Source organism: Xenopus tropicalis, chromosome 4, assembly GCF_000004195.4.
Source record: "Xenopus tropicalis strain Nigerian chromosome 4, UCB_Xtro_10.0, whole genome shotgun sequence".
Lineage (NCBI taxonomy): Eukaryota > Metazoa > Chordata > Amphibia > Anura > Pipidae > Xenopus > Xenopus tropicalis.
The window spans coordinates 77,733,523-77,757,878 of NC_030680.2; the positions used below are offsets into that span (position 1 = coordinate 77,733,523).

Below are 24,356 nucleotides of genomic sequence, written 5' to 3' on the forward strand. Positions count from 1 at the left end.
CACCTTATTTCACTGTAGGTACTGTGTTCTTTTCTTTGTAGGCCTCATTCCATTTTCGGTAAACAGTAGTAGTAGTAGTAGTAGTGTGCTTTACCAAAAAGCTCTATCGTGGTCTCATCTGTCCAAAAGACGTTTTCCCAGAAGGGTTGTGGCTTACTCAAGTACATTTTGGCAAACTGTAGTCTTGCTTTTTTATGTCTCTGTGTCAGCAGTGGGGTCCTCCTGAGTCTCCAGCCATAGCATTTCATTTAAATGTTGACAGATAGTTCATGCTGACACTGATGCTCCCTGAGCCTGCAGGACAGCTTGAATTTCTTTGAAACCTGTTTGGGGCTGCTTATCCACCATCCGGACTATCCTGCGTTGCAACCTTTCATCAATTTTTCTCTTCCGTCCACGCCCAGGAAGATTAGCTACAGTGCCATGGGTTGGTTGCAAACTTATTGATAATGTTGCGCACTGTGACAAAGGCAAATCTAGATCTCTGGAGATGGACTTGTAACCTTGAGATTGTTGATATTTTTCCACAATTTTGGTTCTCAAGTTCTCAGACAGTTCTCTTATCCTCTTTCTGTTGTCCATGCTTAGTGTGGCACACACAGACACACAATGCAAAGTGAACTTCTCTCCTTTTTATCTGCTTTCAGGTGTGATTTTTATATTGCCCACACCTGTTACTTGCCCCAGGTGAGTTTAAAGGAGCATCACATGTTTGAAACAATCTTATTTATCCACAATTTTGAAAGGGTGCCAATAATTTTGTCCAGCCCATTTTTGGAGTTTTGTGTGACATTATGTCCAATTTGCTTTTTTTCCTCCCTTTTTTGTTCTGTTCCAATACACACAAAGGGAATAAACATGTGTATAGCAAAACATGTGTTACTGCAATACTTTTCTGTGAGAAATACTTGATTTTCTGGAAAAATGTCTGGGGTGCCAAAATTTTTGGTCATGACTGTAGTTGAGATAGAATATAAAGTGCAATGTCTAGTGCAGAATGGGACAGGTGAGGATAGTAGATGAAGCAACTGGAGGTGAAAAAGTTGCAGCCAGAGTCTATAGAAGGATGCCTGTGGCTAGAGCATAGAGAGAAGGGGACAGTTCAGTCATAAAGATTAAAAATAATGTGGGACAGCAAGCTAAAGGGGCAAACAGACTTTTCGGGTTCAAATATAAAATTAAATTAAAGAAGCTTCCTGCTAAAGAAGGTGGGCGTAGGCCATTATGGCACCAGACTCGAGTATAAACCGAGGGTGTTAGTGTACATGCCCAGAGGGTTTACCTGTCAAAAACCTTTGTTGAATACATGCAGTTAAGTATAAATTTGAGATCAAGCGTTAAGTGTTGTTTATAGCTACAGTCTTTGCCAGTGTCCATCAGCTGCAGTCTTAAGGAGGGCTCCCATGATAGAAAGGCAAGAAACAGGCAGCTGGCACAAGTCTAGGTGAACTACAATGACAATAGGCACAAGAAAGGCATGAGAATAGGTGAAATAAAATGACATGTATGTAGTGGAAGAAATAAATCCTATATGCAGTGGCTTGCAAAAGTATTCGGCCCCCTTGAACTTTTCCACATTTTGTCACATTACAGCCACAAACATGAATCAATTTTATTGGAATTCCACGTGAAAGACCAATACAAAGTGGTGTACACGTGAGAAGTGGAACGAAAATCATACATGATTCCAAACATTTTTTACAAATAAATAACTGCAAAGAGGAATGTGCGTAATTATTCAGCCCCCTGAGTCAATACTTTGTAGAACGACCTTTTGCTGCAATTACAGCTGCCAGGCTTTTAGGGTATGTCTCTACCAGCTTTGCACATCTAGAGACTGAAATCCTTGCCCATTCTTCTTTGCAAAACAGCTCCAGCTCAGTCAGATTAGATGGACAGCATATGTGAACAGCAGTTTTCAGATCTTACCACAGATTCTCGATTGGATTTAGATCTGGACTTTGACTGGGCCATTCTAACACACGGATATGTTTTGTTTTAAACCATTCCATTGTTGCCCTGGCTTTATGTTTAGGGTCGTTGTCCTGCTGGAAGGTGAACCTCCGCCCCAGTCTCAAGTCTTTTGCAGACTCCAAGAGGTTTTCTTCCAAGATTGCCCTGTATTTGGCTCCAACCATCTTCCCATCAACTCTGACCAGCTTCCCTGTCCCTGCTGAAGAGAAGCACCCCCAGAGCATGATGCTGCCACCACCATATTTGACAGTGGGGGTGGTGTGTTCAGAGTGATGTGCAGTGTTAGTTTTCCGCCACACATAGCGTTTTGCATTTTGGCCAAAAAGTTCCATTTTGGTCTCATCTGACCAGAGCACCTTCTTCCACATGTTTGCTGTGTCCCCCACATGGCTTGTGGCAAACTGCAAACGGGACTTCTTATGGTTTTCTGTTAACAATGGCTTTCTTCTTGCCACTCTTCCATAAAGGCCAACTTTGTGCAGTGCACGACTAATAGTTGTCCTATGGACAGATTCCCCCACCTGAGCTGTAGATCTCTGCAGCTCCCCCAGAGTCACCATGGGCCTCTTGGCTGCATTTCTGATCAGCGCTCTCCTTGTTCGGCCTGTGAGTTTAGGTGGACGGCCTTGTCTTGGTAGGTTTACAGTTGTGCCATACTCCTTCCATTTCTGAATGATCGGTGGAACAGGGCTCCATGGGATGTTCAAGGCTTTGGAAATCTTTTTGTAGCCTAAGCCTGCTTTAAATTTCTCAATAACTTTATCCCTGACCTGTCTGGTGTGTTCTTTGGACTTCATGGTGTTGTTGCTCCCAATATTCTCAGAGACAACCTCTGAGGCCGTCACAGAGCAGCTGTATTTGTACTGACATTAGATTACACACAGGTGCACTCTATTTAGTCATTAGCACTCATCAGGCAATGTCTATGGGCAACTGACTGCACTCAGACCAAAGGGGGCTGAATAATTACGCACACCCCACTTTGCAGTTATTTATTTGTAAAAAATGTTTGGAATCATGTATGATTTTTGTTCCACTTCTCACGTGTACACCACTTTGTATTGGTCTTTCACGTGGAATTCCAATAAAATTGATTCATGCTTGTGGCTGTAATGTGACAAAATGTGGAAAAGTTCAAGGGGGCCGAATACTTTTGCAAGCCACTGTATATGTGGAATTTACATTCAATTTATTTTTCTGTACACGTCCCTTAAAACATATGGCAAATTATTCTTCAGAAGTAGCTTTAGCTATAAGTAAACATCATCCAAAAAATACAAATATTGCTCCTTATGGGCAAATTACAATACAATGATAAAATGTTTTTATAAAGCAACAACAGTCAAACTAAGCATCTTTTTAGAATGCCTGTCTTGTTCAGGAATAAATTCATTAAAAAACTTGTGTCTGTGAACTCTGTAAATCGTTAACATAATGTCATTTTAGAGGGTCTATCTACCTATTTGTGCCAATGCAAGGAGAAGCTTGTAAAGATAAGTTCAGGAAGTAAAAGTACATGCTTGAATGAAAACCACACCTTTATGGGTGTAGACTCCAACCGTGTTGCAGGTTGCAGTTGTAAATGTGTTACAGAGGTGGCTCTCTTTATAACTGTCTTTTAGGGCAATGACAGATGGGACGTTTTGTTGCCCACTATTAATCTCTGCTACAGCTAACATGCAAATCGCTGCTGGAGAAACATACACTATGCAAAGTTGCCCAAAGTTTCCTCCTGAGAAAACTGCCCCACGTATGTTTCCCCAGCAGCAATTCGCATGTTAGCCAGTACAGAGGAAATAAGCGATGTTTTGTTGCCCGCTATAGCAGAGATTAATTATGTCAACAAAACTACATGTCTGTCATTGCCCTTAGAGGCACAGGTACAGAATACAAGTCCCCCAATTGTCCAGTCACATCTGTCATATCTCTAAATCCGCAGCAAGATCTTAGCCACACATGCTTGTCTTTAAATTTCATCACACTGTGCTCTCATTATACTCACAATCATGTTCTTTGAAAATAAAATATTATTTAATCCCCATGCAATAAAGGGATACAGAGTATATACACAGGAATATTAAAGTAACAATTGTTGGTGTTGTTCAACTATAACAACTGGCACTAGAAAAAGATTAGTGTTTTGGGTGCAATATATGATACTATGAAACACTACACTGTATATATGCCCTTACCGGATAACTCCTTCTGTTTCAAGTGTTCCATTGTGCTTTTCCCACTGCTGAGACAACCTCCAGTTTTTTTTTTTTTATATTATTGTTACACAGGTCTATTTTACCTGCAAAGCTGGATCAAAAATGTCTCGTTAGGGATTTCTATAACAGTACTTACTTTTTAACATCCACAGCACCGTTTTCCTTGCTCTCCATAATCCCTGTCACCATGGGCATGCTGGAGATTTCTTTGGTTTCTACAATGAAGATTAAAAACACACATCTCTGAAGCAGCCATTAACTGAACTAGAAATATCTCCCACACCTCAATCAATGTTAGAATTCATCACAGCACCTCATACCTAGGGAAAAAGATCTTTGCTCAGACTTTGCTGCACATAAATCAGCCCTATATTTATGCTGATAATACAATGAGCAGATGGTTATCCACGCCTGAGAGCATGGCATTGCGACTGCAATAATAATAAGTGTTGCAATTAAAAGCAGAACTATTCTGGAGGATACTGCATCTTAAGAGAGATTTTTTTCATCACCTGAACGAAAGGGCAAAACAAAACAAAAAAAAATCATATTTATTTAAAAATCATTATAACCACAGTTTAAATTGCTGTATTTTGGAATCCCTGTATACTTTGTAATCAATGTTTTTTCCATTTTTCTCATTTGTTCTCATTCATTAAAACATATTCATTTGTATTTCTATCAGCAGTCTGTGCAGTACTGACACTGTTGCACCAAAGGAACGCATATCATGCAGCCTTACCTTCTTATTTGTATCTCTTCCTATCAGCTGGGAAAAGAAACTTTAAATTAAAACAAAATCAAATGTTTCACACTCCATATTGTCAAAATAATCCTTTCTCCATTCTCATTACAGTGCAGAGACTTGTAAGTTCCCAATATCTGCAAACAGACCATTTAACAAAATGCAAAGATAAAAAAAGAAATCCAAAAAAAAAAAAAGAAAAATCACAATATACTAAGAGCTAAGTGGCCTGGCCGTAGAGTTCAGTAATGAGATACAATTTGACACACGGAAACAAGAGCAGGCTGGCTGCAAGCTATGGTGACGTAGTGAACTCATACACCAAGTGCCTCCTGCTTAATGGCTGACATCTTAAAGATACAGAACACAGAGCACAGTTATTATACCTCACACATGCTTCATCTTCACTTACTTCCAAACCTTACCGTATTTGCCAGTTTAAACAATTAATGATTAAAAACTATATATCTGCAGTTGCTAGGAAAATACAAACAGAAAAGAAAACGGAAACCTGAAATATTTATTGGCAATTTTTTTTCCAGTCTGTACAGTTCCTGGGAGCAAGGTGTGCCACATACCTATATTATTCTTTTCATTAAAAATGCCTTTCCGAATAAAAGCATTTTATGTAATAGAAACAAAAACTAAAATTGAAATAGATAACATTTGTTTTTTCTTTAAAATCTGTGCAGGAAGAGAAATGTATTCAGGGCAAGTAGAATATAAAACTACATAGACCGACATAAAGCAAGTCTCAAGGCAAAGACAATATAAAATGACATATGAAGTGATTCTATTAAATAAGGAAGGAAAGGTATTTTTGGGTGCTTTGTCCACAGGCTTTCCATCAGCTAACAAAGCAGCCCATCTGTCATTGACCTAAATGTTGCATGTGAGGCACAAGGCTTTCCATTCTTTAGTTTAAAACCTCAATAAGTCAAACGCTGCAAAGCAAGTGCTGCTAACCTTTTCTGAATTTCGCATTGATGTGCCTATATGCCTTGAGCAACCGCTTGATTTGCTACCAGCCTGCACCAATTGCTGCAGCACAGTTGCACTGGAAAGAATATGCCGCACATTTCACCAGCTGGACATTTCAGAGCAATTACATCCAATTCAAGTTTGTGAAGCAAACTTGTGATGCATCAGCTGCAACTTCTCCTGGCAACCTTAATTAACACTGGAATTATGGGTTAAAACACTGTATTGTCTGTAAAACTGTTTTGGAGAACTGGGCTGATTTGCCCATCAGCTCAAGGTTCTTTGCTGGGGAAGGGCTGCACCTCAGTGATGATGGCACAGCTGCTTTGGGGAAGAGAATGGATAGAAGGTTGGAGGCTGAACTAGGCATGGGGAAAATAATAAGGAAAATGGGGGTGAATACGTGGTTGGGTACATCACATGTGGCAGGAAGGAAAATAAGTTATATAAGATATAAAAACTGGTACTGGTATTAAATGTACTGTATGTTTGCTAATGCAAGAAGCCGGTAAAATGAAAGAGCTGGATTACACTAGACGAGCATAGGTAAACCATGGCTCTCTTGTGTTCGAGAGATAGGGGAAATAGAAAAGAAGGAGAAATTTTATTATATAATTTGATACCTAGCATAAAGAAATATGTTTTCAGGGAGAATGATACAGCTAAAGTTTTTGTACACGTATGCTATAGACTCCCTCGTGTAAGTAAAGAGGAAGGCTCAGCTCTAATGATATGTGGGTCTACAAAAATTCGACCCACACCTGATTTGTTCCACACACAACTCTAACCCACTGAACCTTTGTATTTACAGACCCACACCTGTCTCTCTCTGATGTTACGAAAGGGGCGGGGCAGGAATAAATCTATAAGTAGCAATGTCTGGTGGTGGATGCAGGCCAAAGTAAGGTCATGGGCAGAGTGGGCACATGATAAAGTTCAGTCTGAACTTGCTCGCGACCTGCAAAAATGTTGTGGCGGCTAGGCCAAACCTGTCTGACCCATGGCTTTTGGGGCGGTGAAAGTTGTGTGAATGCCAGGCCGAACCCACCCAACCCACGGGTTTTGGCCAGAGGAGGCTGCAAGTTTTGTGCAAGTCTTGTTAATAAAGGATTATAATCACCCATTTATTGAAACAACAGTATTACCAGCACTGCTAATGGAAACAATAATGATGCAAAACAAATGTATGTCACAGGTTGCTGAGGTCCCAACCAGAAATTATGCTCTACTGGATTTAACGATCTCTAACAAACCAGAGCAAATGACAAATGTACAAGTATAGTAAAACCTCAATTTTACACTGATTTTATTTTTTTTCTCATTTCACACTGTTTTCTTGAGGTCCCACCAATATACAGGTCCTTTTCAAAAAATTAGCATATTGTGATAAAGTTCATTATTTTCTGTAATGTACTGATAAACATTAGACTTTCATATATTTTAGATTCATTACACACAACTGAAGTAGTTCAAGCCTTTTCTTGTTTTAATATTGATGATTGTGGCATACAGCTCATGAAAACCCAAAATTCCTATCTCAAAAAATTAGCATATCATGAAAAGGTTCTCTAAACGAGCTATTAACCTAATCATCTGAATCAACAAATTAACTCTAAAAACCTGCAAAAGATTCCTGAGGCTTTTAAAAACTCCCAGCCTGGTTCATTACTCAAAACCGCAATCATGGGTAAGACTGCCGACCTGACTGCTGCCCAGAAGGCCATCATTGACACCCTCAAGCAAGAGGGTAAGACACAGAAAGAAATTTCTGAACGAATAGGCTGTTCCCAGAGTGCTGTATCAAGGCACCTCAGTGGGAAGTCTGTGGGAAGGAAAAAGTGTGGCAGAAAACGCTGCACAACGAGAAGAGGTGACTGGGCCCTGAGGAAGATTGTGGAGAAGGACCGATTCCTGACCTTGGGGGACCTGCGGAAGCAGTGGACTGAGTCTGGAGTAGAAACATCCAGAGCCACCGTGTACAGGCGCGTGCAGGAAATGGGCTACAGGTGCTGCATTCCCCAGGTCAAGCCACTTTTGAACCAGAAACAGCGGCAGAAGCGCCTGACCTGGGCTACAGAGAAGCAGCACTGGACTGTTGCTCAGTGGTCCAAAGTATGTCATTCGGAAATCAAGGTGCCAGAGTCTGGAGGAAGACTGGGGAGAGGGAAATGCCAAAATGCCTGAAGTCCAGTGTCAAGTACCCACAGTCAGTGATGGTCTGGGGTGCCATGTCAGCTGCTGGTGTTGGGCCACTGTGTTTTATCAAGGGCAGGGTCAATGCAGCTAGCTATCAGGAGATTTTGGAGCACTTCATGCTTCCATCTGCTGAAAAGCTTTATGGAGATGAAGATTTCATTTTTCAGCACGACCTGGCACCTGCTCACAGTGCCAAAACCACTGGTAAATGGTTTACTGACCATGGTATTACTGTGCTCAATTGGCCTGCCAACTCTCCTGACCTGAACCCCATAGAGAATCTGTGGGATATTGTGAAGAGAAAGTTGAGAGACACAAGACCCAACACTCTGGATGAGCTTAAGGCCGCTATTGAAGCATCCTGGGCCTCCATAACACCTGAGCAGTGCCACAGGCTGATTGCCTCCATGCCACGCCACATTGAAGCAGTCATTTCTGCAAAAGGATTCCCGACCAAGTATTGAGTGCATAACTGAACATAATTATTTGAAGGTTGACTTTTTTTGTATTAAAAACACTTTTCTTTTATTGGTCGGATGAAATATGCTAATTTTTTGAGATAGGAATTTTGGGTTTTCATGAGCTGTATGCCACAATCATCAATATTAAAACAAGAAAAGGCTTGAACTACTTCAGTTGTGTGTAATGAATCTAAAATATATGAAAGTCTAATGTTTATCAGTACATTACAGAAAATAATGAACTTTATCACAATATGCTAATTTTTTGAAAAGGACCTGTATATAATGCATAATGCAATCATTTTACCCGATTGTACACCATTTTTTTCTGGCCCCCTGAAAAATGTAAAATGAGGGTTCTACTGTACATGAACACCTGGGTAATAGTGACTGCAAACATACACTGGGTCAGCAAAGACTCTACGTTTCAGGAAAGCAAATGTTACCAACCTAATGGCATTACTTCAATCAGTAGACTGGGACATTTGGTATCTGTAATCAAAACCGCAGAACAAGATTGTTGTTATGTAAAATTACATTAAAACCATACTGTTCCAAATGTATTCCCTTAGTAAAGAAAGCTAACAGCATTAAGGATCCCCCCATGTGGCTTAACTCAGATGAAAATAAGTTAATAGGAATGAAGAAATACAACAAGAGTTTAAGGAACCATTGAAAAAAAGGAAAAATAGTAAATGAGAAATGTATTGTGCATGTGAAAACTAATCTAAAAGTCTAAAGATGCAGCATGACAGTGTGTCTCCATTAACGTTTTCTGTTATGGCAAATAAGACTGGGGCTGGACAGAACGACCAGCAGGATAAGCCTGGAGAGAACACTGCAGTAACACCAAATCTGCCAACAGAAAACCCTGGGATTTGCTTACCTGAACATACATAATCGCTTTTTAAATGTTAGTGTTTAAATTACTATCCAGTTTAATGGCCAAAGTGTGGTGTTCCACATTGCCGAGAATAATTTATTTGGAGATGGCCTTCCTGTGATTGGAACTTTTAAGTTAACAGGTTTAAGGATCACATACCTGAATAAGGGCAATGACACACGGGGCAATTAGTCGCCGTGACTTTTAAGTAAGTCTGTCGTGGCAACTAATCACATCGACTTTTCTGCCATAAGATAGAACAGAAGTCGCTGTGACTAACACTTGCGAGTTTTCGCTATGCAGATTATTTGCTGCGACTTTTAAAAAAGTCACGGCGACTAATCGCCCTGTGTGTCTTCGCTCTTATTCAGGTATGTGATCCTTAAACCTGTTAACTTAAAAGTTCCAATTACAGGAAGGCCATCTCCAAATAAATTATTCTAAGTTTTAGAACTTATTTCCTTTTTCTCTACTAATAAAACAGTTAGTTACTTGATCCTTACTAAGCTGCATGAATTCATATTTGTGGCAAAGCAATCCTACAGGGTTTATTTAATGTTTACATGATCTTTAGCAGATGTAAGGTCTGGTGATCCAAATTATGCAAAGATCCTTAGAAAACCCCAGGTCCTAAACATTCTGCATAATAATTCCTATACCTTTACAAAGTACTAAGTACAAAAGGTCCCCAGGTTTTTTTGGAACTCATAAACTGTAAAACCTAGCATGTTCATGGGCAAGAGTAACACTAAGGACGAAGACACACGCAGCGATTAGTAGCCTCAACTTTTTAAAAAGTTGTGGCGACTAATCCGTGCGGACGATTAGTCACAGCAACTTATATTTTAAGGTGGGAAAGTTGCAACTGACTTTTTAATAAGTTGCGGTGACTAATCGCCACGCGTGTCTTCGCCCTAAAAGATCAGCTTGTTTCATGAGGTTGTGTAGGTCCTCATTGGTTAGGCCTAGTGATGAGCAAATTTTTTTTTTGCAGTGAAATTTTGCATTTCGCCATTGGCGAATTGTCTCATGAAACTTCCGCAAGATTTCATCAAGAAAAATTTGCAGTCATGTTACAATAGGCAGATGTGCTAATTTTTTGGCGAAGCAAAATGGGACAGATTCGCTCATCACTAGTTAAGCCACACTGATCTGAGGCGGATTCATTTGTTTGACTCTTGGGCAAGGATCCCATCAACAGCAAGATATCAGTCAGGTTGGAGGTCCCTATACATGGGCCAATAAACTGCTGACCAGGTTTGCAAGGGCCAAATTAGCAGCTTTTATTGGCCCATGTATGGCCACCTTAAGGCAGTTCTTTTTAACTACAGCTATTTTTTTGCAAATTCTCAATACATATTATTGGAAGCTCTCCACTTTTTGTGGCCCATACCACACTTGAATTCCACGTGTTGTAGAATGCCGTTATACAAGTTTTCAGTCCAGTACTGCCATGTTATGACTTGCACTTCTTAAGGATCTATATCACAGTATCCCACTACTGTAATCCAGCAGCAAGTAGAGGCCTGCAGGTTAGATACTCTTGACCCAAACAGAAATATAGGTATATGGAGGATTATGTACACTGTTTTTATATATATATAAGGATATCAGCTGTCACCAAGGCATTCCATGACCTTATAAATGCAGGGGTCTGCGCATGGGGGATACCTTGTATCTCACACTAAACAAATTGCAGTTTGTCATGTGAAACAATGACAGCCCTAAGGAAAATTAGGAAAAGCTGTGCTGGAAAACTGTACATTACAATAGATATGGGATCTATTATCCAGAAACTTGCTTTCTAGAAAGCTCCAAATTATACGAAGGCCATTGCCCATAGGCTCCATTTTAATCAAATATGTCTTTTTTTATTCCCTTTTTCTCTGTAACACTATATAAGTACTGTGTACTTGATCCCAACTAAGATATAATCCTTATTGGGGCAAAACAATCCTATTGGATTAAGCACTCCCACACATAGTTTATGTAGTGTATTCTCGGCAAGCAGTCTATGCTACATATGCTGAACAATCCTCCTACCTGTGCCTGCACCCGAATGCATTGAATACGCTCGGGTGCAGGCACATATAGCTGTTATCCGCTAAAAAATGCAAAGTCTCGCATTTTTAGGTGGATATCAGCTATTTGTGCCTGCACCTACAGTAGTGGGGCGTGTTTTTGGCAGGCGGTTTTCGGCTTGCCGAGAATATGCTCCGTGTGGCATTAGCCTAAGCTTTCTCCACATGCAGTGTAAGTAGCAACACAGGACTGACCAATAGCAGCAGCCCTTGTAGCTTGCAAGCATGCTGATTTATGTAGCCTTTCTTTAAATATAGCTCACTCAGCTATCTCTCTCCCATATAAGCATTTAAATAATACATTACATTTTACCTTTCTAAGGGGCACATTTACTAATCCACGAATCCGAATGGGAAAAAATCGGATTGGAAACGAACATTTTGCGACTTCTTCGTATTTTTTGCGATTTTTTCGTTGCCATTACGACTTTTCCGTAAATTGTTGCGACTTTTTCGTAGCCGTTACGACTTGTGTGAATTGTCACGACTTTTTCATAGCCATTACGATTTGCTCGTATATTGTCGCGACTTTTTCGTATTGAGCGCTCGTAAACGGCGGGCAAACCTTTCAGACTTTGCATGATTTTGGAAGCCTCCCATAGGACTCAATGGCACTCTGCAGCTCCAACCTGGCCCAAGGAATGTCACGATACTAAAGCTTGAATTAATCCGAAAAAGTCGCGACAATTTGCGCAAGTCATAACGCTACGAAAAAGTCGCAACAATTTTCGAAAAAGTCGTAAAGGCTACGAAAAAGTCGCGACAATTTACAAAAAAATCGCAAAATACGGATCATTACGAAAAAAACGCATTCGGACGCTTTTCGGACGTTCGTGGATAAGTAAATGTGCCCCTAAGTGTTGCTATCACATTTACCTTTTCACGCTACATATGGATTGAAGATAAACAGTAGTGAGCACGCAAAAGGGGCAGATAGGGTTGCCTACATTTCTGGGGGGAAAAGTACCAGCCTTACTATATTTTTAGCTTTTGTCCCTATTAATAACACTGGCACAAAGCATAATTTTTTCTGGCCAGGTGGCAACCCTAGGGGCAGGGAGACAGTAGCGGGGTTGCTATCAGTGGGTGCTGCAGGCATAGGCATTGTAACCCAAAGTAAGAGGGAAGGCAGGAATATGTATGTTTATTAAAGCAACAGCTGACTGAATGAGAAATGGAATGTTATGAGGGTGAATTAATCCTTAATCCAAGGCTTGGTTGAGTTTTTTTTCCCATTGTCCAGTGGTTTTACCTTTTGCATTTTGTACACCCTCCCTGTTTCCTGCAGTCCAAGTATTGGCCTACATTACATTACACTTTGGCTCCTCTGAAAGCTGAAAGTGAGCCTAGACTTTGCCATAGATGTGCTGACAAAGTGTTGCTATTCCATCTGCCCCTTCATGCAAAATATGGAGCAAATAGAAGTGAATGTGGCAGGGAGTCAGGAGTGCTAGAGGAGGGAGGACAGGCAGCAGTAGTAGCCCTCTCAACCCCAGCCACTAGCCACAAACAAAGGAGGCAGAGTTTGCGCCAGGGAAGAGAAAAGAAGGAGTGTAGGGGGGAGCTTGGGGAGTATATAGTGCCGTCCTGCCTGTTATAATCAGTCTAACCTTTTGTTTTGTTTCTGCTACAGATTCTGCAAGCCTATGGAGACTGAACAAAGACAAGCCCAACAGCAGAAACCACAAAGCAGCAATTCTGCCCTACTGAGATGAATAAAGTGGAGGCACCTACAGCTGTGCTGGCCACTGTACATAACTATTAGGAGAGATCCCAGCCAATGGGAGAGGCAGCAGTAGGGGTCAGTGTGAGAGACTTCCAGCAGCAGTGAGTGTCACAGTGAGGCGCACCCCCACCAGTGCTGCAGTTCATACAAAATGAAGGAAACATTGCAGCCACACGCAGTAAGAAGCAGCGGCAGGCATGTAGCCGAGTACTCACCCTCTCTCATAGGCAGCAGCACTACTCCCACACACTAAGCTTCCTCCCCGTGGCACGGCTTACACATGCAGCACGACTAGCAATGCACTGTGAGCCAATAGCAGCGGCCCTTGCAGCTGGAGAGCATGCTGGGTGATGTAGTCTTTTTATCAATAAATAGCGGCTGCCAACTCGTGAAAACAACTTTACGCCGATTAGACAGTTATAAATAACTGCATAAATGAATAGTATGCATTTAACAGAGAGCCCAAAGCGAGAGGCAAGGTAGGGATATGCGTGTTTGTTAAAGCCATGGCTAATTTCATATTGTAACCACACAAACTGCTTTCTTACTAGTATGTTATTAGCAAGGCATACTTTGTATGTAGAGTCAATCAGAGGCTTAAATGGGTTGTTTACCTTTGAGTTAACTTTTAGTATGATGTAAAGAGTGATATTCTTAGACAATTTGCAGTTGGTTTTCATTTGTTATTATTTGTAGTTTTTAGTCCATTTTCAGTTCAGGAACTTTCCACTTTGGAGTTTCAGCAGCTATCTGGTTGCTAGGGTCCAAGTTACCTTAGCAACCAGTGAGGGGGTTTGGATGAAAGACTGGTATATGAATAGGAGGGGGCCTGAATAGAAAAGAATGTAACAATAACAATAAAACTGTAGCCTCACGGAACAATTGTTTTTTTGACTGCCGGGGTCAGTGACCCCCATTTGAAAGCTGCAAGAAGTTAGAAGAAGGCGGCAAATAATGTAGAAAACTATAAAAAATAAATAATGAAGACCAGTTTCTTAGAATAGGTCATTCTGTAACATACTAAAAGTTAACTTAAAGGTGAATCACCCCTTTAAGAAGGTAACTCAAGGAGTTAGAAAATCCCACCACAGCAGCAGGTGGGGTATCTATGGGTTACGTGCAAGAAAAGCAGGTGCCATGTGGGTAGGATTTCTGGATGTAGGTTGTGGGTTGTATTCATGTTTTTTTATATTATCTATATTTTACTTTTTGAAACATTTTTCTACCCTGCCCACTTCTGATGTCACTTCTGGTTTGCGGCAACAGTCCTTCCTGTTTAATGGTGGTCAGCAGGCGACGGATCTGGTTGTGGATAAGCCAGTTGTGATTTAGGGTAGTGGGTCCAAGCAGGTAGAAATGTGGGTTGTTGGTCCATGTCAGGTTTTTAAAAATTGTTTCCATAGAGGATGATGCATAGGATTGTTTTCTGCAGCATTTCTGTGACGTTAGTCTGCTTCTATTTAAAGCTTAAAGGGATTCTGTCAGGATTTTTATGGTATACATTTTATGTCTAAATTACACTGTTTACATAGCGAATAATTCACTCTGCAATTTCTATTTTTTTCTTGAACCAACAAATGTATATTTTTTAGCTGTTATATAGGTGTGTAGGCAGCCATCTCAGTGCATCTCAGAGTCTGAGCTTTCAGAAGGAGCCAGTGCTACACATTAGAACTGCTTTCAGGTGACCTATTGTTTTTCCTACTCCCATGTAGCAGGAGGAGTCCCAAGCCGGACTTGGGTTTCTTACTATTGAGTGCTATTCTGATATCTACTGGGAGCTGCTACCTCTTACTACCTTCCCATTGTTCTGCTGATCGGCTGCTGGGAGGGGGGTAATATCACTCCAACTTGCAGCTCAACAGTAAAGTGTGACTGAAGTTTATCAGAGCACAGGTCACATGGCCATGGCATCCTGGGAAATTAAGAATATTATTTATATTAAATATAAATAATTCTGGGGCCCATGAGGGCCAAATGATTGGACCCAATGACAGCAAATACCGGCCGTCAGAATGAGGTCTGCATTAATGAGTCAATGTGGTTCTCGCCCCAAAAGAAAATTTAAAGCTGCACAATCAATATCTGTTTTTATAGGCCAACTGTAGTAGCTGATACACTCTAACAGTCAAATAGTTGTCAGTCTGGATTTAAAGTGATCCAAGTGCATCTTGGCCAAACTTTCTTGCCTCATCTCCAACCCTGAGCCATGCTCCCTGCTTACTGGGCAAGTAAAAAGCCTATAGTTAAAGCAATACTGTCATGGGAAAACATGTTTTTTTTTCAAATGCATCAGTTAATAGAGCTTCTTCAGCAGAATCCTGCATTGAAATCTGTTTTTCAAAATGACAATGAGATTTTTTTTTTTTACATTTAATTTTAACAATTTTTACATGGGGCTAGCCATGATCTTCATTTCCCAGGGTGCCACAGACATGTGACCTGTGCTCTGATAAACTTCAGTCACACTTTACTGCTGAGCTGCAAGTTGGAGTGATATCGTCCCACCCCCCGCCCTGCAGCTGATCAGCAGAACAATGGGAAGGTAGAAAGATAGCAGCTCCCAGTAGATAACAGAATAGCACTCAATAGTAAGAAATCCAAGTCCAGCTTGGGACTCCTCCTGTTACATGGGAGTTAGCAAGATAGCAGCTCCCAGTAGATATCACAATAGTATCAAGTCCGGTTTGGGACTCCTCCAGTTACATGGGAGTAGGAGAAACAATAGGTTACCTGAATGCAGTTCTGATGTTTAGCACTGACTCCTTCTGAAAGCTCAGACTCAGGTACAATGCACTGAGATGGCTGCCTACACACCAATATTACTTACTAAATGGTAGAGGGAATTATTTGCTATATTAACAGTGTGATTTAGAAATAAAAAGTATACCAGTATCCCTTTAAATGGAGATGCTTTGTGCTCCAGAAAACAATTTGCTCACCACACAAATCAATAACATGCAACTCTTGTTCTCTGGGAATAGGCCTTCATGGACTTAGTGGAAGGGTTTTACCACTACCCACAATAAATGTTTTGCAGTAAATCTGCTGAAGCTTTTTTCCTACTTTTTGGATTTTTGCAGTTGTATTTGGTTGCAGCACAGAACAACTAGGAGCTAAAGCTTTTTTCGTAAGTATTTTATACAAAGGTCACCAATAATTTTTAATTTTTTTCTTTATGAATAAAATATAACTCATAAGCTGATTAACTCAGTTGGGTGCTAGTGGTTCTTTAAAACCCACAATAACTTTATTCATATTTATAAACAGTACAATTATTATGCATTTACTCACATACAGATTTACCCAGAAGCATTTACCCATCAGGGCTCAATATTTGAACAGAGGATTTAGTCAACTCAGAAGTATCCAATCCTCAGTATCAGGCCCCACAAGCGAAACCTAGGCCAGCACCAGTAGTCCCTAAATCTGTACTCTTGCATCCCTATCCTAAGTGTGGTACATCCTGGTCTCTAATCCTTCTAATTAAATGATTAGCCAGCGTTTCAGGCTGATCGTTTGCTAACCTGATACTATCTTTCACTCCTGGAGTGAAGTATTACAAATCCATCTTCACACTATCTTCACCCACTGGGCCTAACTCCGCCCAGGCCCTAACCTGCACTCACCTTCCAGGAAGGTGGAATCCAAAGAAAGAGGTTGAGCACACGTTCCCCTTTTATAGAACAGAACAATGCCATGCGCTGGCCAGTTTACTGAACTACCAAGAAAATATTTTAACTCAGGATAGGGAAACAGTTGCCCCTCCCAACTGTAAATTAAGACCCACTTAGCTGGAGATAATCCTAGAGGACTGCCTGAATAAAGGGTAAGTAAACCTCCAGTCTTCTACACTTATAAGCGAAAATGTAAAAATGCAGCTATAGAGGTACCATAATATAGAATAATTTCCAGGTAGGGGACCTGTTTTTATACAGGTGGTAAGTGTTGGAATTAGAGGAACAGAAGTTTCTTTCTAATCTTATGGTCCAGGGCCAAATGACATTACATGTTAAATGTAACTATCCACATGTAACTAAATTTCTCTCTACTTGTAACAACACATTTAAGGGGAACAATTGCCTTTTTTTATGTTTCTGGAGGTGCTTATTTAAATAAATGATTTCAGACATCAGTGTGACTGTAAGTAGTTTTAGGTGGTGCTACTGGTTTTGTTACTATGAGCAGAGGGCTTTGCTACTAAGCTCAGTCTGTTATAGCTAAATTAGAGAGGGGGGTTAAGTGCAAATAATTGTATTACTTTTTGTTAAGTTTGGGACCAACTTTATTTTTCACTAAGTGGGGACAATTAAAAGAAGTGGAGATGGACCTTTTTTGACACAAAACTGGTGTAAAACCCTTCCTCTATATTAACAAACAGAAATTCACCTAAATTGCAACTCAGCCTCCACTTTTTAGTTTTTAGAAAAAGTAAGACAGTTTACAGACACTTTTGTGAATTGACTTTCAAACAACATTTAAATTACATTTTAACGATATTCCTGGCATTTTTTCCCAATATTTTCAAAATGGAGTAAAGCTCAGTGTAACTCTGATCAATTCTAAACTTTTCTATTTTGCTTTGTTTTACCCAGTCTTCATTTCACACCTCTTGTGGTTGCCCTATTGGGGATTATTGGCATGTTAATGGGGACTAGCAGCCTATTGTCAGAGGGACAATTTTATGTCTCATTGTCTAATCCTAGAACAATAGGTGCTAAACGCCTCATTTACATTTTTAGAAACAAGTAAAACACTGATTAAACAAAAAATTTATACAATTTTGGATATAAGTTTTACCTCACATTTGCATTATTATGCTAATTGTAGCCTAATTAATGAGACAATATTAATATTTTGAGTGAATATATATTGTATAAATCTTTATTTAAAAAAAAAGTAAAGCCTCCCTGCCGGTCACTTTACTAACACTTGCCCCAACTTACCTGTGCCCCCATAGCATGTCCAGAACTACAGAGATGCTTGACAGCATTGTCCACCATGTTTAACTGTGTCACTACTGTTCCCAGCAGCCATCTTGGTGATCAGCAAGCAGCATATGCACTCTGGCACCCATACTGGGATATGGGGGTACTGTGAATTCAAGGTTGGACTGGCCCCACAAGGCACTAGGGAAAAAACTCGTTGGGCCCCTTTTCACCAGGCATGTTGTTGGGGGGAGCTGGAATGGTGTTGACTGGTATTCGGTGAGGGGTAGAGTAGTAGTGTGCTGGCAGAGTAGTGCAGGGGGTGGGCCCTTGATTCACTTCTTCCCATGAGCCCCCAAATACACCAGTCTGACACTGTCTGCATGTTTTGAAAACTATTCTATTCTATTCATTTAGAGACCTCAAATGAAGGAAAGATTTGTAATTAGGTAGTTTGTATTAGCAAGTGGGATTTACCTCTTTCAGATTCCTCATTTGTATTTTCCAAAAATATATGGTTTCCTGGGGTGAACCTACTGTTCCGTGGTGCTGCTTTGACATTTTGGTAGTGTGCTGAGTTTTTGACACCTAAAAGCCAGAAATCTCCATAAAACTATACATATTCTGTATTGGCACATTCATGAAACATGCAGATTTCTAATCAGTTGAATTTCTACATATACATTTTTGTGATATATATCCCTGTATTATGCAAAATACACATTTCTTTATTTTTCTGGTAGTTAGACCCTTAAATCTTGTTGCAGAAGTGGAATTACACAAAACATTTGAATAAATTATAAAGCCCAGCTTGCCCTGAAAAAAATGATGTATAGTTTTCCTAGGCAAACTGAAATTCCTCTTCAGGAGATGCAAACTCGTTATTGCAAGGCTCATGTAGATGTGGGACTCAGTTTGATGGCACACTGACAGATTTAATAAGAGTTAAAAACAAATTAACAAAAATATTGTTGTTATAATGTCTTATAAAAGACAAAATCTGAAAACTGTCTGTCTCAATGACAAATTCACAAAAGTAGAGATAGAGGTTTGTAAAAAAGTTGGAAAATCCAACAAATTTATCTCCACTTTTATTTTTCATTTTGTGAATTGCTCTTGTATTGGATAAAACAATTTAATAAGTCACTAAAGTTTTAATTTTACTAATTTTGTCTGCAGGGATATATGCTAAGGGAACTTTCATAAAGCAGGTAATCGCAGCACTTTATTGTAGAGCAACAACAAATTCCTCAACAATCGTATAATCACACAAAAATGACTTCTTTTGCAATTAGCAGTTCATGCCCCCACTCTCCTCATGGAAGGTTCAAACTTTGTTCAGGGCATTCTCTCAAATCTTATCCTAACTGGCTCTGTGTGAGCCCCCCATGCCCCTGATCCAATGCCCCACTGCTCTAGTTAACAAGAGGCTTGGCAGGTTTCACTTGGACAAACTGTTGAACTACAGTGTAGACAGACCTGTCTTATTTTAACCTAAACTACAATGTAACTGTTTGCTTTTATAGCAAGTGATACTGACACTAAAAACCTACTCTTCTACATATTAAAGAGATACTGACATGGAATTAAACCTTTTATTACATCTATCATAACATTGTCTTTGCTTGCTGTTTATAATTTCACTATAAATTCAGATCAGTCAGATAATGTAAAGGTAATGGAAAAGCTTCGGGCAAATACTTTCAAAGCAAAATTATAAACATCATGCAAACACAATGTTATGATAACCATTATTTTCTGCTCATTCCCTGCCCATGCTCTGTGCTGCTGTCAGTTACTGAGCTTAGGGGCCGACGCACAATATACTGTATATATAGGATATAAATGTAACAGTATAAGGCTGATTAGTAATTCATTCAGATTCACATTACATGGCAGCTCTAAAACCAGTGCAATTAGCATAAAATGTAATAATCAGCCCTGTAGCCCCATTTTCTGCTCGATAATTTGCATGGACCCCTAAGCCCAGCTTCTCAACAGCTGCTCAGAGCCCACTGAGCATGTGCACTGTCCCGGACAGTTCTAACCGAATCCAATATGAGGAGCTCATGTGACAACTGTTAACACCTATATCATTACTACTATAGAGATGCGAAAACTTTAAAGGAGAAGGAAAAGCTAAGTCACTTGGGGGTGCCAAAATGTTAGGCACCCCCAAGTGACTTGAATCGCTTACCTTCTACCCCGGGCTGGTGCCCCTGTACGGAGAGAACAGCACCAGCGCGGGGTAGTAGCGATCGCTGCTTCTTCCTCCTCCTCCCTTCTTCGCTGAGCGCGCATGCGCAGTAGAGTGAAAAGCCGAACTTTAACAGAGAAGTCGGCGACTACGCATGCGCCGGACTCGCATCGAAACGAAGGCGGAAGCGCATCGTCCCAGGTGCCCCGGGCTGGTGCAGTTTTCTCCTAACAGGGGCACCAGCCCGGGGTACGAGGTAAGCGATTCAAGTCACTTGAGGGTGCCTAACATTTTAGCACCCCCAAGTGACTTTCCTTCCCCTTTAAGCTAATGCAGTCAGTTTAGTATATAAAATATGGTATTTCATATTCATTTTAGGTTTAGTTCTCATTAAACGGACAGAGATCCCTGTAGTTAGAACTCATGAATTAGCATTATGTAGAGCTCAAATAACAATCTAAAATATTCTCTAAATGTAGACAATCAGCAAATTTAGCAACTCTGTTATCTACATATGGAATTCTATATAGCTTTCTATAGATTATTGTTGACCATAAAGGGACCAATATTATTGTCTAGTGGCACATTAGTCCATGTTTGCACCCAAAAGAACGCAGATTCTCCGATTTGCAGTGTAATAATAAATGTCATTTAAAGTAGTTGGATCTTTTCTATGTTCTAAAACAACTACTCTATATTTCCTTTAGAATGATTACATAAGGACTTAATAAAGTACATGGAGGTTAAGCCAGGGACAGGTGCAGCAGTTCGGCAAAAACCCACATTTAAATAGAGATTGTGGGTAGCCATGTACTGCAGGGAGTTGCCTGTGTGTAGTTTACATAGTCACATATTCTGAAATGTTATCCCTAAAGGTGTATTGTGACTAATAGGATAAAATGTGTATGTTTGAGAGCAGATAAAGGTGTCAGCGTCAGCCAAAGTATAAGGAAGTACTGTATGTTTTTAACCAGAATGCAGCTACAGCTCCTAGACAGAACACTACTAAGGGGATATGAAAGAAAACGGAGTGGCAAGCATCCTAGAAAAGTGCAGATGATGAAGTGCTCACCTTGAGTAGCCATCAAGAACCAACAAGGCTTTATGCTAAATGTTTGAGGAACAATCTAAACAAACATGTTTCATGTCTATAAAATACAATACGAATAACAACAGGGAATGTAAATCCACCCTATGTTATCATATGCACAGTAACATCTGTGAAAAAGAGAATGGAGCCTGTTACTTAGCAACAAGCAGTGTCCAAAGATAGACACCATCACATGCTTAATGTGCACCCGGGCAATCTGATTGCAGGCTAGCATCAAAAAAGAAGATATTTTTAGGTCCATCCTGCTTAACTCACGTTTAGATAAACTACTATTTTCCACTCTGGAGTAATGTGATTTACCCAGGTTTTAATTGTTTAAATTTTTATGGGGGCAAAAAAATGATATTTTCATACACATATTAATATACATACAGCCCCAGGCACATTGCCCCTGTTCTTGATCTACCAGTAGCTAGTCCTCATTTACAGCGTTTCATAATACTCAACCTAAGCATTACTTTCAAATAACTGTACACACTATAGGGGACTGTTCCTAATGTGCTACATTTATTATACTTTAAAAGAGATTAGTGAAATCTTATTTTGTGTGCTCGGTCAAACATGGAGCCCATTGCTGATGCAGAATCACTTTATGATTAAACACTCGTGTCCTATTCTCTACTTTACTGCTAATTGCTTAATTTGCCCATTCATGGCTCTCAGTTGCCCATGCTGGCATTCTAAGCAATTTCCTACCTCCTGCATACTATTGGTGTCTGTATAACAGGGCTTCCGAAAGGTTCTGGGAATGACAAAAGAATAAAACAAAGATGTTGCTGTGGGGCATAGTTAATTATAGTTATAACAATATGTGAGCCAGCCCTTATTGTGGATACATAGGGGGAGATTTATTAAGACACGAACACTCGGAGCGGTCATTTGAGCACTCCAAGCGTATTCTTGCTTAAATTCAGAAAGGCTCTGCCGCTGTTTACAATTGTTTGGTACGAAAATTTCTTGACTTTCGGATCGCCAATACGATATTATCGTGACTAATACGATTTTTTCGTAAGCATTTTCGTGATATTTGCGATCTTCAGAAATTATCGTATCCAATCCGAATTTTTCCCATTCGGGATTCGAACTCGTGTTTAAATGAATCGGCCCCATGGAGAACAAATACGTTTGAGGATTTTATGCACCAGAATAATTTCTTCCCATAGTAAGAGCACACAAGCAATACACAACACTGATCCTAATGAATACAGGTGGTTCTGGCTCTACAGGGTTAGTAAAGGAGTTACCTAGACTTGCTGGGCTAGGCAAGTAAAATGAGGAAGGAAAGATGTTGTGTTTCACACAGCTGCCTAGTTAATACTTGTTACAATGTTGCTTTGCTACAGTTTAAGGCTAACTTGGGGTTAAGAAATAAGTACCGGTATGTCGTTTTTATGTTTGGAAGATCTGCTGATTTACAGTTTAAAGGACAGGTCAACCCCCCAACCAAAAATTTTAGCAGAGAAAAGCCTCACAGCACTGTTTAAATACCTGCCACTCCTGTCCCTCAGAAGCAAACACTGAAGCTGCAATAATCCCTTGATGTTTCTTCTCACTGCAGAGCTGGACAACTCCCTCTCCCCCACCCTTTAGAATCTCCTTGTCTGCCTGGCGTGGTGCACATGCCCAGTTCCATGCCATTTTAATGAGCATGCTCACTTGAGATGAATCTCTTCTCTACACAGCAGACGATTGAACTCTTTAACCACGCCCACAGTCAATCCTCCAATGAGCATAGGGAGTTGCTATACTAACTCTGCCTTTGTAAACAAAAGCTCTCTGCTCCCTCTCTTGGAACACATTCTTCTGACTGCAGGCAGGAAAGTTTAACCTTTTCACCGCTGAATCTGATCTGCAGGTATTTTATAAGTGAGACTTGCAAGTTTAAACAGTGTTTGCTGAAATACTTAAGCAATGTACACTTCATTCCTGTTTAATTTTATTGTTGTTTAATGCCCCAACAGTTTCATTTTAAGGAAAAAGCTGTCTGTACAGCTTTGTTTAAAAAAGCAGAAGCTTTAAAAAAAAAAAAAAAAAAAAAATCCTTGAAACGGTCAGGCGCGCGCTCTCAATGATGTCACCCGGCAAGATGGCCGCCAAGTGACACGCAAAACAGAGCAGAAAAGAATGCGGTGGTGCAGGCTGTAGGAGGAGATTGAGGGAGCGGCACGGTTTAAGTGGGGGTCAGGCGCCCTATCCACTAGAAGTGAAATTAGAAATCTCCTTTAATGTAATAAAGATTAAAAACAAACCACAATAAGAAGTAGCTCTTCATGGAGAACACAAAAAGCCAATTTCTTTAAAAGTGTCAGAATTACTTTATTATAAGACATACATCCCCCTAAACATCTCTGGACCCTTAAAATGGGAAGGAAGACATTGTTAAATCATTAGAGGAACAGTAAGGACGTTGTCAGGCGGGACGCTTCATTGCCAGGCAAGAAGTCTCCTCTCCCACAAATTATGATACTCCAAAAAATACCTGCCCCATCACTTCCGCCTAAATGTGGTGATCCCATGTTATCGCTTCTGCATTTTCAGTGATTACCAGGGACTGCCGCATGTAAGGTGTTTTACACGTAGTGATTCAAACAGAAGTGAAGGGCAGGTACTGTCGATGCCCCGTCTGACATTGCCAATACATCAAAAAATGAAAGTGTTTTAAAGTAATTAAAATATAATGTACTGTTGCACTGGACTTGGTTAACATTGTGTGTTGCTTCAGAAAGACTACTATTGTTTATATAAAGGAGCTGCTGTGTAGCCATGGGGGCAGCTATCCAAACTGAAATAAGGCTAAATGGCACAGGTTATAATAGCAGATAAGCTGTGTAGTATACAGTGGGGTTTTCCTAAGCTATGT

General features: G+C 40.2%; 1 protein-coding gene across 4 annotated transcripts in view; it reads right to left on the bottom strand.

The window, feature by feature from the left end:
• Positions 1-23,090, bottom strand: part of samd13 (sterile alpha motif domain containing 13) — a 28,987-nt gene extending 5,897 nt beyond the window's left edge. Inside the window, exons 1-2 of one of the 4 annotated variants that reach the window (XM_031899800.1) lie at positions 22,985-23,090; positions 4,324-4,402 (exon numbers count right to left, since the gene is read on the bottom strand). In XM_031899800.1, the coding sequence (XP_031755660.1) occupies positions 4,324-4,382 (59 nt within the window). In that variant the 5' untranslated portion in view covers positions 4,383-4,402; positions 22,985-23,090. 4 annotated transcript variants of the gene reach the window in all.
• Between the last annotated feature and the right edge of the window lie 1,266 nt (positions 23,091-24,356).